Source organism: Fistularia commersonii, chromosome 3 (assembly GCF_037954325.1).
Source record: "Fistularia commersonii isolate RoL2024-O1a breed Wild chromosome 3, RoL_Fcom_v1.0, whole genome shotgun sequence".
Taxonomy (NCBI): Eukaryota; Metazoa; Chordata; class Actinopteri; order Syngnathiformes; family Fistulariidae; genus Fistularia; species Fistularia commersonii.
The window spans coordinates 775,662-792,729 of record NC_141286.1 but is presented as its reverse complement, the minus strand read 5'-3'; the positions used below and the strand labels follow the sequence as shown (position 1 = coordinate 792,729).

At 44.0% G+C, this 17,068-nt stretch overlaps 1 protein-coding gene across 5 annotated transcripts in view; it reads right to left on the bottom strand.

The window, feature by feature from the left end:
- The window catches only part of bcas3 (BCAS3 microtubule associated cell migration factor), a 294,545-nt gene that overhangs the window by 165,754 nt on the left and 111,723 nt on the right, over positions 1-17,068 (bottom strand). For all 5 annotated transcript variants that reach the window (XM_086140765.1, XM_086140775.1, XM_086140783.1 and 2 more), the window contains 2 exons: positions 11,828-12,012; positions 11,494-11,591 (listed from right to left, as the gene is read on the bottom strand). In XM_086140765.1, coding sequence (XP_085996891.1) covers positions 11,494-11,591; positions 11,828-12,012 — 283 coding nt within the window. The remainder of the gene's footprint in view (positions 1-11,493; positions 11,592-11,827; positions 12,013-17,068) is intronic.

Below are 17,068 nucleotides of genomic sequence, written 5' to 3'. Positions count from 1 at the left end.
TGCCAGTGACAACACCCCCATCATCCAAGTTCATATGCACACACACACACACACACACACACACACGTGCGCGCGCGCTCTCTCTCACACACACACACACACACACATCAACAACATACCTTCTTAGCGCTGCCCGTCTCCTTCTGACACTTTGGCCTTGAGAAAATGTTATTTTGTGTTTTGTGACACGGCTTCTGGTTGGACAGCATGACAAGCAAAGCTGAAAAATAAAAATAGTGAAACAGCGATACGACACTGCGTGCGGACGAGAAGGCCCGAATGCAACCGCTGTCAAAGTGTCAATAAATCTCCAGGTATGCAGAGTGAGGAGATGTGTCACTGCAGGAAAACACAAGGATGCACAAGGGCACATGCACACAAACACACATACAAATGACCTCATATCGTATGGCTGACCAGCTCTCCCATACACTGCTTTCATTAGAAACATGTGTGGTGTGCACGCATGTGCGTTTAGTGTGCAGTGGGCCCTCCAAGTACGTGTTATGCCTCCGAATACATTTCCGGCCCGGGCCAAATGCCACTCATGTATTTTCACTAAATCTCTGGCACTGAAAACGCACACATGCACCTCAACTTACACTTAGACTCACTTCCACACACACACACACAGTCAGATAGACAGGCAGGCAGATATAAGGGCCTCTAGCTTGCCATTGAGATTTTATCCTCCCTCATCAAGGTGATGCTAAATGAAGTTGGTCATGCTGCACTCCTGCTTTCAGAAATAAGCTCAGGATCTGAGTGAACCAACACGTACGCCAGCCTTTGCACACATCGTATACCATAGAATTTCAACTAACAGATAACCAGCAACCTATCATGGCACTCAAACCTTCAGGCAGAACGCTGCCTTTATGATTTTCATAATGATATATTACAGTAATTGGAGCCCAATTTGTACATGTTGGGAATAACTTTCATGCAATTATTACTACTTTTAACATAATTTAACAAACAGCAACTGTAGATCAACCTTCAACCTCCTCCTTTAATAAGGCAAAGTTGTTTTTCATTTTTGCTGTATGCATTTCTTTTATGTATAAACTATGTGAGATAGATAGATAGATAGATAGATAGATAGATAGATAGATAGATAGATAGATAGATAGATAGATAGATAGATAGATAGATAGATAGATAGATAGATAGATAGATAGATAGATAGATAGATAGATAGATAGATAGATAGATAGATAGATAGATAGATAGATAGATAGATAGATAGATAGATAGATAGATAGATAGATAGATAGATAGATAGATAGATAGATAGATAGATAGATAGATAGATAGATAATTGTACATGTATTTGCCTGTGGGGCCATATTAGGCAATTGCTCACAAGCCCTGCACTGAAACCAAGGATACCAAAACTACACAATCAATCAGGCCGACAAGCCCAGATTATATCGTCAATAAAACGCCGGCTCTGGTGCCACAAATTGGTTCAAACCCTCAGCTCCATGTCTAGACTCGGCAGACTCTGTTACAGAGACACCGATCTCTCGGTGGAGAGAGACTTAATGAAAAGAAAGGCAGAAAAATAAGAGAGTAGGAGGGAGAGATGGAAAGAGCTATTCACATCTGGACTCTTTCCTCTTGTCATCATTTGGATGGATGTTAATATCCAGCTGTGGAAACGACAGCTTACTGTGCCGCCGATAACGGTGATGGAGAGACTGCAATGGGAGTGGAAGATAGAGAAAGTTCTGAGGCATGAAAAAAGATAGATAACATGCAGAAAGTCAGAGGTAAGGGGGAATTTAGGACAACCATGAAGTCACAATTGGCAACGGAGTCTCTCAAATGCTAAAACGCTGCACCCCACCAGTAAACGGCAGCGGCGAAGCCCTCGACTGCATCCTGTCACTGAGCAAACAAGTAGCGCAAACTATGACGGCGGCAATAAACGGACAGCTCCGTCTCCAAAAAGCTGCCCCGCCGTGTCTGTCAGCAAAATATGCGACCGTCTGTAGCCACAACATGCTAGCATGCGCTAAGACTGCCACCCTCACTCCACATCACCGGGTTCAACCCTCAGTCTCAAAGTGTGTGTTTGTGCCAGAGAGGTGTGTCCTTCCTGTCTCGGCCTCTTAATATCTTCTCCCTTATCCTTTCTTGGTCTGCAGATGGCTTTTTCTGCTTCTGCTGTCCTCCTTTATGGGCTCTCTCTCCCCCTTTCGATTTCTTTTTCACTCTTCCCTTTGAAACCGGTAGTGGGTCAGAAAACACATCTGCAATATATTTGGGCAGAAAGTGCAAATGGAACAGGATGTGTCAAGACAAATAGGGGGGAATAGTAAAAAAAACACCAAACTCAAATGGAAACTTCTACTTTTGATTTAAGTGTTTTAGCCAGGAAGACATTACTTACTGGCATTCTGGCAGCTGAGAGGAATTTGGTTATAAATGTTACTGAAATGTTAAAGGGAAAATTGTATGGTGCACCATGTTTACAAAAGAGAGTAGGTAACAATACAGGCCGAGGCTCGAGGGATAATATGGAAAAATGCGTGCACGGACGCTCGCGGCGGCTTAAAGTTTCCTCAGAAATCCTCTGCTAGGAGTGGCAGATACAAAGAGGGGAAGTGTTGTGCTGCTCAAGTGCTGCCGTGGAATGAATTAAAGATTTATTCAAAATCAAATCCAACCTTACGTCCTCAAATTGATTTTTCCTAGAGCCCCGTATTATTCATTGTCTTTCGTTCTATACCGTAAAATATACACACTTAGATCACTTTTTTAAACGATGATCCCATCTAAGCGATTAGCTTATGAGATATCTGTCAAATTAAAATAAAAAAACATTGAATTAACACACAATGTAGACTCATCACTTGAATGAGAATGAAACAGCATTTCTATCAGATCTAACAAAGTACCAATGACGTATATTTTTGTTTCTTCAAAGGGTGTGTTTAAAAGTTTAAAAGACTTCTTCCGCCAACGTTATTTGCACTTTATTCATTGGACTCGGACAAACGTCTCCTGAACACAAGTGAGAAAATGAGTGAAACCAAATCCGACAACCGTACCAACGAGTAATGTGACGATGTGAGCATCCAGGAACAGACTCTGTCTTGAGCAAACACACCTACATCTAAACATACAGAGGCAGACAGGATGTTGGTGAGGAATTTCCAAACCGACATTTCTCACAGTCCTGCCGTGATTGGAAACACACTCCGGTAAAATGGCGGGTGCGCATAATTTCCAGGTGAGGAGAGAAAGGCTGTAACCTCTTCCCCTCTTCCGCTGTCCTCCACAAACCCAGGAAAAACAATATCCTAGTTGATATTATCCCCATGTGCGTGCACACACACACATGCAGACACAGACACAGAGTACCTGTTGTTACCTGGAGAAGGTGGTCTTTAGCCGGTTAGCATCAATACACAAAGGCAGCCTCTGTGGCTGGCAGGAACAGGTGAGCAGATAGTATCAACATAAATGTGTGTTGTTGCTCTCTCTCACCGTTACTCTCTGGGTAACAAGCACACATGTGCGCACCGGCCGGCAGAGAATGAATAATACCCAGCAAAAACAAAAAAACAAGACGTCTACGAAGGCTCTCGATCATCCGGGTCGTGAAAATGTTCCGCATGTTTGATTATTTTTGCAAATTCAATGTTCTAGTTTACTTCCTTTCCCCTAAATGTCTTTGTCCCGTGCACTTTTATTCTGTCGCTGTGGGATTGTGAGAAACATCTTCTCCGTTTGCCTGGTACATGGGGAGGAGATAAAAATAGAGACTTGGAATCTGATTATGTGTTGATGTCGAATAAACCGTACGATTGCAGATAAAACAATCTGGTCTTGTTGTTTTTTTTGCAAGACAAAAAATAGCATGAAATGCAATTGACAAAAAATGTGCTTTCTTCATGTAAACATGACGTTTGACTAAAGCCACGGAAATTCTTCATGATGCCGACGGACCGAACAAACCGCAAGGAACCGAATAAATAAAGGTGGGCGCTTCCATTAACTATCAGAAAAGTCACATCGAGCACATCATGTCCGCTGAGCCGTCACACACCCGCTGAAATACAGTCGGGATTCTTCTGTCCACCAACTCACACAACCCCAACCCGTCTTGAACGCCTAAACGCTAAAATAATATATCCCTCTAAGAAATTAACAGAATTGGTCCGAAATAGAAAAGGTAAGGCCCAAACTAAACTGCATTATCGCCACTGTCTTTACTACCTTATGTGAAACATATCTTACCACCAAAAAAAATCATTTTCCATTTTTATCATCCAGAACTAACTAACTAAATGAACGCGTTTTCTAAAATTCTTTTGTATTTAAAAAACAAAACCGGAAATAAAACAGCTTTCGGCTCCCCGTTTTTTTTTTTTTTTTTTTAGGAAACAAAAACTGCTTGAAGAGATTCATCATTTCACATTCACACTAAGAGGATGTGTGTGTGTGTGTGAGTGTTGTTCGTCTCAACATCTGTGACATGAGTCAGATGCTGAGGGAGCATATGCATATGCTATTGAGTGCCTTCTCCCCTTCCGTCGTCTACATTTTTTAACACACTCGCAAGCGAGGCTCAGCCGCTTGCTGCAATTACCTTCCATATTTGTGTGTGCAAATCAGCTGTAATGTAATGCATTGGGTGTTTCTGACGCAAAGGTGTAACAAATCCCATTAGAGTGAGTGGGACAGCCAATCGATACCTTACGAGATGTGCGGTGCGCGCTCGCTTTTTGTGTGCGCCAGGATACTTTAACACCTCTTAGAGGTGGATTAGTGTGCGACAGTATGGAGACACTGTCAAAAAGGGTTAGCGTCAGAGAGTGAGGAGGAGGCCGGCGTAGATGGAGGGAGACTGAGAGATGAGGAGAAAAAAAAAGAGGAACAGATGGAGAGGACAAAAATAAGGAGTATGACAAGACAAGAAGATGTGTCACGCTTGATGACAATTTGTGTCTGTTCCTGGCGATTCTGGGACGGGGCGGTAAAATACAGACTAGAATTAACAAAAATACATTTTGCACTCCCGGCATTCTTCCAATTGTAAAGACACAACACGAGCGACTATATTTTGTTATATAGCTTTAACATTATTCATCTTGGACTTGTGTTGATGTTTAAATACAGAGATGAATGCAATTTCAATAAAAGGGATGATGTGGAAGAAAAAAAAAGTTTCTCATTATTAATTCCATTTAATAATGTGCTTGCAAAACCATATTGCTGCATATTTACATCATATCACGTAGCAATTGATGAACACGATGTATTTAAAGAATGAACAGATTTAATGTGACTTAATTGCTGTAATGATTTGTGAATGTAACGTATTCATAGGCTGATACTGTCACCTGTATGCGTGTGTGTTCAGAATCCGTGCATAAATAAGTGCATAGATGTTTAACTGTAAGAGTGCAGGATGTTCACAGTCGGAGGTGTTGGTTTGCCCCGCAGGCCTGGAGATGCCTGCCTGGCTCCGCGCCTCTTTCACATTGAGGTCATGTGAAGAGAGGGGCGTCACAGATAGCGACACATCGAACTCTCACAGGGACACGCCGCTGCTTTCCATACAGTCCACCGTGCACGTGGTGGTGTGCATGTCTGATAGGTTTGCCGCACGGCGGATCGATACGCAAGAAACACCTACGCGGCCGTGCACCTCAGCAGCGACCCTGCATACAGACGGATATCCAAGGCGCTTTTTGCTTCCTCCTTTAAATGTATTAAAATCTAAAGATAATGCGTCTGTTATTCATCGCTGTATGAACTGCAAGATAAAGCTCTGATTAAACAGCAACCATAAAAGAGAAAAGCTCGGAAAAGCCCACGTGCACGCGCACAGACACTAACACACACACACACACACACACACACACACGGGCAGTACATTGAATGCGTGGCAGATGCCTGAAACAGTGGTGTCTGTTCAGTCACTATAAAGAGCAGCTGCTCAGTCTTCACAGCCCCCTGGCACTACACACACACACACACACACACACACACACACACACTTACGATCACATCGATGCACAGGCACACATGCACTTGCTGTATAATACTAATGCTGTAGGGCATTCCATCAAGTGAGGCAACACACAATCAAAAAGAGAGAGAGATAACAGGAGCACAAAAACCTGATCATCACTCAGCCACATCAATCCATGTCACACCCTGATCTCTCTCTGTCACGAACACATAAATCCCTGCATGTGGCTGAGCCAGTTCTGCCCTTAGGTACTAAATTCTTAAAAGTGAGCAAACACTTCTCAGAGATGTTAAAGAGGTGACGGTAGGCCAAACAATTCCAAAGTCTGGCCAAAATACACACCACGTCCCCACTCAAGCTGTGGCAAACAGAGGAAGTAACACACTGTACAGCTGCACCGGCAGGTCGGGTTGAATGACCGCTCTGAGTGGATGTGGGACTTTACATTGGCCTGTCAATCTAAAAAAAGGTCAGAATAAGAGGGCGCTCTATGTGGCTGGCAGAAAAGAGAAAAGACCGAATGCTAAAACAGTTTTGAGTCTCCTCATTTAATTCAACATTACTGATTTGGAGATACTGTTACTGATGTCGGATTGGTTGAAGAACTGCTCCGATCTGTACTTATTTGTTATGTGACTGGCGCTCCCCCTTTCCGCTCAACAAAACAAAACAAAACTCATCTTCAGCGACTCAACTTTCTTTTTTTTTAACTTTCAGGTACATACTGCTGAATGGTTAACTACTGACAGCAAACAATTCAGAGCGCAGGCTAACATTTTAAACCTTTGCCGGCTTTACCGACCGTTTCATACTGACTCGGAAAAACATCCTTCTCATTTCAGAACGGGGGCTTCGTTCTCTGCTTGTGAAACTTATTTCCAACTCAGGAACTGATCTTTGCTGTCGGAACACAATCGATGCCTCCTAAATATATTTCGTCCGGGACCAGCGGGCCGATGTGCCACTCACTCTTACCTCAGACAATATCTCTTTTTACTTGATCGCTGGTGATGACAAAACAGAAAGGAGCAACAATGAACCGGGAGATCTGCGGTTCTATCCTGTCACCAGCCGGCTAGTCACCAAAAACACCCTGAGGTGATGGACAGGAGGGTGTGTGTGTGTGTGTGTGTGTGTGTGTGTGTGGTGGGGGCAGCAAGGTGACAAAGGTGCCTATTGATGAAAACAGGATCTGCAAAGGAGGAATGGCGGGGCAAGGGAAGAGGAGGTCACGAGAAATGCGGGTATTTGTCTTTAAGCAAGCGATCAGATGGCCGGGCATTTTCTGACCGGGACGATGACTGTTGTCAGTGTGACCCGCAGAGAACGGACACACAAGGGGCCTTTATGAGCCGAGGGGGTAATTGTGAGGTATAGGTTACAGGGTTATGTGTGTATTTGAAAAAGGAAAAGAGACAGAATGCCATCTCACAGGTGCCTCTCTTTTAAACTCATTTGGGCATGGGGGCTTCTGGAGGGGGGCAAAGGTAGGAGGCAGTGTGTGTGTGTGTGTGTGTGTGTGTGTGTGTGTGTGTGTGTCTGTGTAGGGGTTCAAACTCTGTCAGCCTATAAGAGGACAATGACCACTCTACCTTTAGGATGATGCAAATAATGGTAGCAGATCACTGGGACAGAGGAACGGGGATGCAGCAGGTGCACGTGCCTATATTCGTACTGAAAAGCAGGCTTGTGTACACACACACACACACACACACACACACACACACACACACATACACTCTCTCTCTCTCTCACACACACACACACACACACACACACACACTCACAAAGACAGGCAAAAAACAATCCCACCATCCCGGAGCTCCGAAGTGTCTTCACCATGTTGTGTTTCGCATGCTCCATCTCCTGCTGCCAGCTAGCACAGGATCAGTGATGTGCAGCAGCAGATAATACCGGCTGGCTCTCTCATGCAGGTTAGCATGCACAGCCAGTTGAGATGTCAACAAAGAAGATGGCATGAGGACGAAGATCAGAGAGAAAAAAAAACAAAAAAAAACATGGCTGATACTACAAAATAGGTTTTGGTAGCGTAAATCCTTGAGTCAAGCAGGGTGGCTTTCTTCTCAGAGTCAAAACAAAAGTGTGTCGTTCGAAGGGAGATTGAGAGATTCGGCGTGTACACACACAAACACACACACACACATAATGAAAAAAACAAGCAAGTCAGATTAAAAACTCTTTCAGAGCTGCATTGTTATCTCTCTTTCAGGTCTACCTCATTTTCTTTCTTTCTTTCTTTCTTGATATGACCTCTTGGGCATAAGAAACCCACTGTGTAGGAGCATTTGCTTGTTCACACACACTCACACACACACACACACACTGGGGGATTGATAACAGCACACATTGATCCTGTATAGCGTAGGTGATGGAAAGGCAGACAGTAATGGTGTTAGGTCATTCTGCTGAAAAATCTGCTGAGTCAGTCAGATGGGTAGCTTTAGAAGCACAGTTCACAGTACAAAGTATGACATACAGTGTGCATGAGTGTGTGTGTGTGTGTGTGTGTGTGTGTGTGTGTCACTGCAGATGGCGTCCCATCACCTCAGGGAGAGAAGAGATAAGCATGTGTATGAGTTAAGATAAGATGGGAGCAGACACTGGGGAGTCTGACTGACTGTAAGTGAGTCACTGGGGGTAGAAGGGCTGCCTCCAGGCCAGGAGACACTGGATGAGGCTGCAAAGACGGGCTGGGCTTCTCCGTCACACAAAATGTTTCATTTACATTCAATTGCTATAAATGGAGGCAAAATAGCAAAAACAAAGTGCTCTAGAGGTGTTCGTGCACTTGCATGCTGTGCAATTCTGTTCAACCACATACCAACATGAACAAAACAGATGAACTGAAGAAAAAAACACATAAATATATAGAGATAAATCACATTCCATAGCTTATAGAGATGCCTGAGCAACATCCCAATACATATTGGATACTTTTCAATATTCCTATGAAATAGGAAATAAATAAATACAAGTATAAATAATAAACACATTCAAAATATTTAAAAAAAAAAAAGTTGTTGTTAAAAAAATCATATAAATTCAAGAGTTGATAATCACATGGTTTTCTGTCACTTATAAGTGATTGCTCTGAGTATTGGTTTGGTATTTCTGTCTCAATATTACAATATGTGATTCCCTCCTTATCTTGAATATAATATATATATATATATATATAGACTATTCAAGTATGACAATGCATAATGAAATAAATTAAACCCACCAACAAAACATGTCACGATGACTCCTTTCAGTCCAAATATACAGATGAGAAGACGCTCAACATTCGTCCAGAATCTGTCACTAATGTCTCGGCCCCTAAGTGCCACCCAAAGGGCTCCAGCAGTACTTCCTCTTAGCCACTTAATCACATCACTTATTTTTCATGCTTCTTTATTAGTTTGCCTGCAAGACACACATCATCCTAGAAGTGTGTTTCTGCCCTTTAAGGCACATGTTGGCAAATTTTACCGCACACAGCCATGTTCTGTAGTGACAGACAAAAGAGATGTATGTGTATGATAAGCACTGGCGCCATGGCAGTGGTAGGACAACACTGAAGCCTCCCCCCGCCGTGTGTGTGTGTGTGTGTGCGCACAATCACACACACACACACACACACACACACACTGATAAGCATCACCTCGATCTCTCATCCTGGCAATGTCCTTATGTCTTTTTGAGTCAGTTACAGCAGAGGGTGAAAAGAACACTTACTGGACAGAATAAATGGCATGAAGGAGGAAGACGAGAAAGATGACACACATACTGGAAATGCAGATAAAATGCAGATACAAAGGTCCTTTTTTTAGTATGCAAGTGAGATCGGTCATGTGTAGAGGTTTAATTGAAACACTGGCGGTTATTTCATTTTTGGATTCAAACTAATCATTTCATCTTTGGAACAAGATCTATGTTCTTCCTCCAGCCATTTGTGGACCATAATGCTAATCATCTCTGCAGTGCTTCACGACAATCAGGAACTAAAATGTCCAACGCTCGATAATAAAAGATTCAAAACAGAGAGAAAGTATCACATACAAACTACATACAAGAATATGATGATATAGTTCTGTAATTATAAATGTGTGTGTGTGTGTGTGTGTGTGTGCAGATACATGAACTGTCAATATACTGTGATCCACATGAATGTATGAATGTGAGGGAGAACATCTGTCACTTAATCTCTTTACCCAACAAAAGCTAATGGGCCAGAATGTATACGGTAACTTAGGATTCCCTTACCTTGTGTGGCGGAAACTATCCAGCCTTTTATAGTCTATTCATCTACACATCTACACATCTATACATCTATACATCTATACATCTATACATCTCACCCAGCAAGTCGAGGCATGCTCGTGCATGTGCGCGTACACAAATGTGATGGCATTATATTTTGAGGGGAATAAAAACTGAGAGAATGATCATATAGTACATGTGGGAGCTGACAAGAATCCACACATATAGAGATTTAAAGAAGTGAGTTGTGTTCCATCAAAAGCACAAGAAAGAAATCCTGCAGAACCTTTGCTGGCCTCTTGAGACAATTAGACAACATCCCACTCTAAAATAATGACAAAACTCACAAAAATAGGAACCATCACTGAACTGACAGGGTTTATCTACTAGCCAGGTTTAGGAAATAGATCAATAAATCCAATAGTAATAATAATAAAATGAATTGATTAACTAATAATGCTGTTAGTGGGCAAAACTCTCTTCAGCACTTTGTTTTTACATAACATTATTAACGATTTCCTCGTCAGACCCTACGAGAACCTCAACATCCTCCTCTCTGATTGGCCAGCTCTGCTTCCGGTCTTTTCCTCAGAGCCGGCGTCTCCAAACCGTACAGTAATAACACGGCTCCAGACGCCGTCTTGTTGACTTTTCCTTGCATTGCGGCTGATAATGTTTTATCACTCGAGGCGATCTGGCTCCGATTAGTCATATTTAATAAAGAAGTGATTGACTATCTCAACACTTCCTTTTTGGGGGGGGGGGTTCTCCTATAGTGTAAAGAATGAAGATATATTTTGTGGAGACTCTGGAGGTTCATAAAATGTGAAACATGGAATCCCTTTAAACTAACCACTTGAAAGATAGCACTACAGAATTGGCCTTTTGAAGACACAATTCTTCCACTGTCTTCGATATAATGGGAAACTGCGGTTCCATCATGACAGGGATCTGATCCCAGCTCGGTGCAACATCTGAATCTTAATTATATTGAGCGATCGAGCATTTCTATGTCCGGTTCAGGAGATACATAAACTTTACCAAAGCGTAGATAATGCACGCTATACGCCAAGGCCCGGTTTAAAACTCTCAACTGATGTAATTACAACAATAACAATAAATTAGGTTGCATACTGATGCCAATCAACGGACAATGGAGAACCTCGATGCAGAAGAAGGAAGTAGAATAATTCATGAGAGTAGACCTCTTCAGCACAGAGCAGGAGAGGCGTACGTACCAGATCCTGCTTCCATGAGGTTGGAATGTCCTCGACGATCAGCCACCAGTCGCGACGACCCCGGCATGCTGACGGGCTCCGAGCGCAGCGGCTGGATCCTGCGCGCCGAACAGAGTCTTAAGCATGAAGCAAGATTAACCTGCAGCTACAATGTCAGGCAGATGACATCTGGACACAAGGCATGCTTGTCAAGCACTAATCTGCCCGGAGGAACGATAGATTATTACAAATTAGCTTGATGTTTCCACCGCTTGACGTAAATTGCGTGTAGATTTCCGCTCCCCGTGTTCAAGGCTTTGTAGTACCATCTTAAACATGGCAATTTTTCACGTGCCTGAGACTTTGCAAATCCAAGTCATCCGTGTCAAAGTCCAAGACGTCGGAGGGGCCCTGGGACTGGAGGACCGACGACGACGAAGAGATGACCGTAGTCTGGCCGGAAGGATGAATGATCTTGAACTGGAACTGGGGTCCCATCCACAGACGGCGGTGAGGACCAGTGTGGGTGACAATCTCCACCTGACAATTCATGAGTAAAAGAGGGTGATGAGAAAAAAAAAAGAAGCAACATCCCCGCTCGACACACGCACAGACACGTGCACGCAAGCAAAACACAACCGCTTCTACCGCCAACGCAAAACCTTAAAGAATTAGGCTCCTTGTGTGTTTAAATGTGTCACTGTTGGGAGACCAAGGACAAATGACAAGAGGGTTCACCAAGCAGTCATCTCTGGATGTGACATAATGGGTTGGCATCAATGTATGTGCTAATAATCCTTGTAAAACCCAGATGAAATCTGCAGCGCTTCTACACCCTGATAGTCTGACAACCATGTCAGAACATGTCAAGGTCTTGTGTATTAGGAGTGCTTGTGGCATTATGGGAAGTCTTCCCTGAGGCTTAATGGAAGTTTGGCACGAGCTGCAGCATGGCAGCCGGGCTGAGGTGAGGCCTACTGGGAGAGTAAGAAGGAATTGGCATAGCAATCGTTGCATGGGCGCCCGAGCTGAGTGGCACTAATACTGGCTGAAAGTAGGCTGGGGCAGAGGGATGGTGTGGGTGACTCATAAACATGCCCGTATTAGTGCCTCTTCTGTTCTCCATCAGATACGTACCTTCTCAAACCTAAAGAACAAGTGTCTCCTTGCTTTTTCACAGCCCTCCCATATTAAGTTGGACAGTCCTTTTCCCTGCGGCACTTAACACGCCACTCGTTAGCTTACTGTTCACACTTCATTATCCTTATTTGCGTATGGATCCGTCTCTCACCTACGCTCATCTCAGTGCTTCGGTAGGAAGGAACAAACCCGTGATACTCCGGTGTCATATATGCACCTCTATTTGTTCATTTACGTACTTTGGGCTGAGCTACATCTTCAAAATATAACCCGTGTAATCATCCGTGTGCATATTTGTATATTTATTTTGCCAGTTAACACGGCCAGTGTTGGAGCCAGCCGCTGAGCTGAGCAGCTGACGGTTTGGCCAAGATAATTCGGTGACGTTGGGGTTTCAGCCATGGGAGGTTTTAAGCCCCACTTGCTAAGGGTGCTTTTCTGAACACCTCAACATCATTGTCACTCGCTAACCCTTCCATCCACACTTCATTTAATACACGCCTGTGATTAATTTAGCTATCATTACTTTTTCATTGGTTGCTTTTCTTCCCTGCTTTTCCTTCAAAGCCACGACGTAACAGCTATTCTATCTGGCCGACATTAGCTTCCAGGATACCCTGAATAGTGAAAGTTTGGATTACTTTGTTGCGGAACCTCCCCTAAATTGAATGGACACCCTATTAGGATTTATTCGTGCAACAGTCATCCGGGGTGCTAATTGGGGGGAAATGTATGCTTTAGGCTGGCATACACATCTTTAAACAGATTATATATTACATCATTCAAAGGCGTTTTGTCACTACATATTAAAGCAGACATGTTGTGAAGCTTAAAATGTTTACAGTGAATGAAATGGCTTTGCTCTTGATCTTTTCCTTGCTGCTGCTCCCTTCACGGGTCACCAGAGCGAATCAGCTTCCTCCATCGAAACCCTATCCTTTGCACTCTCACACCAAATAAATGCATGTCCTCTATCACGTCTTCTCTTGGCACTTCCCAGAGGCCTCCTGCTTGGCATCCTCGACCACTTCATTTCAGATCCCTCCTCTGACTTTCTTTCCAAATCGTCCCACATGTGCTGCTCCTCTGACGCACTCAATCCTGATCCTGATCCATCTGTGTCACTGCCAAAGAGAGCCTCAACATCCTCATTTCTGATACCTTCAGCTCGGTTTCTTGTCTTTTCTTCAATGCCCCTGTCTCGAAACAGCGCAACATGGCTGATCTAACCACTGTCTTGTAGACCTTTCCTTGCATCCTGGCTGATAGACTTTTATCACACATGAGGCAACCAATTTTTCTCCAACCTTTACAACCTGCTTGAACACTTTCTTCACCTCTTTTCCACATACTCCATTGCTCCTAAGTACTCTTCTACCTTTTTCTCCATTCCCTGCAGCCTCAGCCATTCAGGGCATACTAACTCCTCTTCAGATTTTTCTCCATCTGCTCGCTGCTCTCACCACAGATCATATCATCTGCAAACATCATGGTCCATGGAGATTCCTTACACCATTTGTCAGCCTGTCCACCACCCTTGCAAAAAAGGGTCTGATAGCTGATCCCTGATGTAGTCCCCACTCCACCTTGCACTCTTCTGCCACACCTATGGCACACCTCACCACTATCCCCTAGGGCTACATGTCCTGCACCAATCTAACCTACTTCTCTACCACTCCAGAGTTCCTCATACAGTACCGTAGTTCCTCTCTCTCGTCCTGTTGTATGCATTTCTAGATCTACAAAGGCACACCTACCGTGGATACACCTACAAAGGTGTATCCATACTCTTATTCCTGTGCACTTGATACATCCTACCTGCCATGGATTTAAGACAAGCTGTACATATCAGTTGGACCGCCTTGTCTCCTTCCATTAAAAAATATGTATACGTGGCATGCTTTCAATTTGTGTCCAAACACTCTGGAGAACATTAAAAATGAAAAAAGAAAAGTTCACATAACATAAAATCAAGTACTTATGTGAGAGGTGGAGGCAAGACAAAATGGCATTTGCATTGCAGTGTGAGTGACAAAACACATTGAGTGGGAGTGTGTGACTGAGGCCATAAACACGACAAATTGCACCATAGCTGCAATCAAGAAAAAAATGGAAACAAAAAACTCAGTGTAAAAAGCAGAGTTGCTGCTCATTGGCGGAGCGTTTCCCACATCAGGGAGCCCAGGGGTGACTAGGAGGTGCCCAACCTGTTAGCCAGCTCCCACTGAGAAGTTCCTGTTGCTTGTATTAAGGTTTTGTGAGGAGTTGCACCAGGACCGGCAACGCAAGACTTCTCCCGGTCTCCCTTTGTACCGCTGGGCCCAATTCAGTGCAGAGATCCAGGTCATCATCTCCCATTAGAAGTCCTCTATTGGCAATGGTGGTGCCAAAGCTGCCATTGTTACACTATTATGCACAACAATCTTATATAATATATATATATATAATTGCCATATATAATCATATATAATTGCCAGGCAAGAGGTCTGGAGGAAGACCAAAGAGAAGATTTATGGACGTAGTGAGAGAAAATATGAAGGTAGTTGGTGTGAGAGAGCAGGATACAGAGAATAGGGTTAGATGGAGAAGGTTGACTCGCCGTGGCGACACCTGACGGGAAAAGCCGAAAGAAGAAGAAGAAGAAGAAAATTACGCGCAACAATCAATTACAGGGCACCAACTGTAAGTGTCTAAAACTTGTCAGTTTTAGAATGTATCATGTGTGAGTTGTTTTTGATTAGTATGACCTAGGAGTCTTTATCTTCCTGGCAGGAGAGGGAATAAAAACCAGTAGCAGCCCAGGTATGTTTGTGCCTCCTCTGTCCTGAAGCTGAAGGTCTCACACTGGGTGCAGAAGGTGTTGAGATCAGCCGTCTGAGCTGTTTGAGAGCTGATGGTGTTGATTATGGACTTGTCGTTTGCGACAAGCTGCAGGCCTTGCCACATTCGCCCGGGCTCAGCAGTAGAATATATAAGCTGTCCAGCTGCTCACTGTACTGTCATTCGGCTTTTCCGATGGCTTTCCTCAGTCTGGACTTGCAGCTTTGTACTGCATCGCATTGCCAGACCTAAATGCAAGAGCGTGAGCGATGCATGCACCATATGGCAAAACCGATTGTTTATCCGGGGCTTCTGGTTGGGGAACTGCCTGACTGGCAGCGTGGGCAGTGTGATGTTGTCAACACAAGTGCTTATACACCCAGTCATATAATCAGCATAATCCTGTATGCTGACAGCCAAGTCCAGATTCCTAAACACATCGCAGTCTGTGCAAGCAAAACAGTCCTGCAGGGTTCCATCAGTTTTGGGGGTTTAGAGTTTGACTTACTTGGTGTCAGGGTTTGTCTGTTGGCTGGGTACAGACACAAACATTTTTTATCCAGGCGTCATAGGTGGGGTGGGCTGGAGCTCTGTATGAACCCCATATGCTATGATAAACATGATCCAGTTTGCTCTTATCACAGGTAGGAATTTCCATGTGTTCAGGAAACGTAGGGAACACAGCCCACACAGTTAACCTGCAAGGGGATGTAAACAGTGGCCAAAAACACTGCTGCCAATTTCCTTGTTATATGATAGAGAGAGCATTTCAGGAGGAGAAACGCCGCATCTGGCCAACATTGGTTGTGAACAGTCCATACATCTCTACACTGCAAGCACACCTCCATTTCTTGCCTTACCGGAGGCTGAGATCTGGTCTCCTTGATGCCTGGAGTCTGTAGCTCAGCAGCTTATTCTGAAACTTGGTCTAAAGGTCAGGTCTCTGTGAAAATTAGACCCCAGCACTCTCTTATTTCCTGCTGTGCTGGGATCTTAGCTCTTAGCTTGTCCAGTTTGTTTTCCAGACTGCACATTGGCTACCAAGAGGCAGAGTAGCTTTGACCAACTTCACGGGCTTTCAAATTAGCCCTCTTCCCTTCAGACTCCTTCGGTCCTCTTGCTCACTTGCTCTCCATCATGATGGTGGTGGTGTTGACTGCAGGAGCCAAAAGTGCAGCTCCAGTGACATTAAACCAGGGAATTCTACACGCCTGTATGTATTGGCAATGTCCTGCAGTGCCTGTCTGCTGTATGCAAGCGCAGACATATGTGCACTAAAGAAAACTGGATCAAGACACCACACCCTTATAACCACACCACACTCTCTCCTTCTTTCTTCCGGTGTGGTGTGTGAGAGCCAAGAGGAGATTGAAAGTCTTTTTGGGCTGTAGTATGGATTGAGTTAAGAGATTTGCCCTGGCGCCTGCCTGGCAGCGTTAGCTACCTGGGGACATGGTGTCCTCTGAGACGCCACCTCTGGTGTCCTACTGTTCATTCCCAACGATCTGTAGGAAAACAAACTTAGAAGGTTTGGAACATTTGCGGGTGGTTTTAAAACTGTGATCCTGGGGTGCAGGGATCAGGAGGTGAACTATGTCCAGCCCCTGAGGAGGCAGGTGCTCATGTTTTTGGAAGT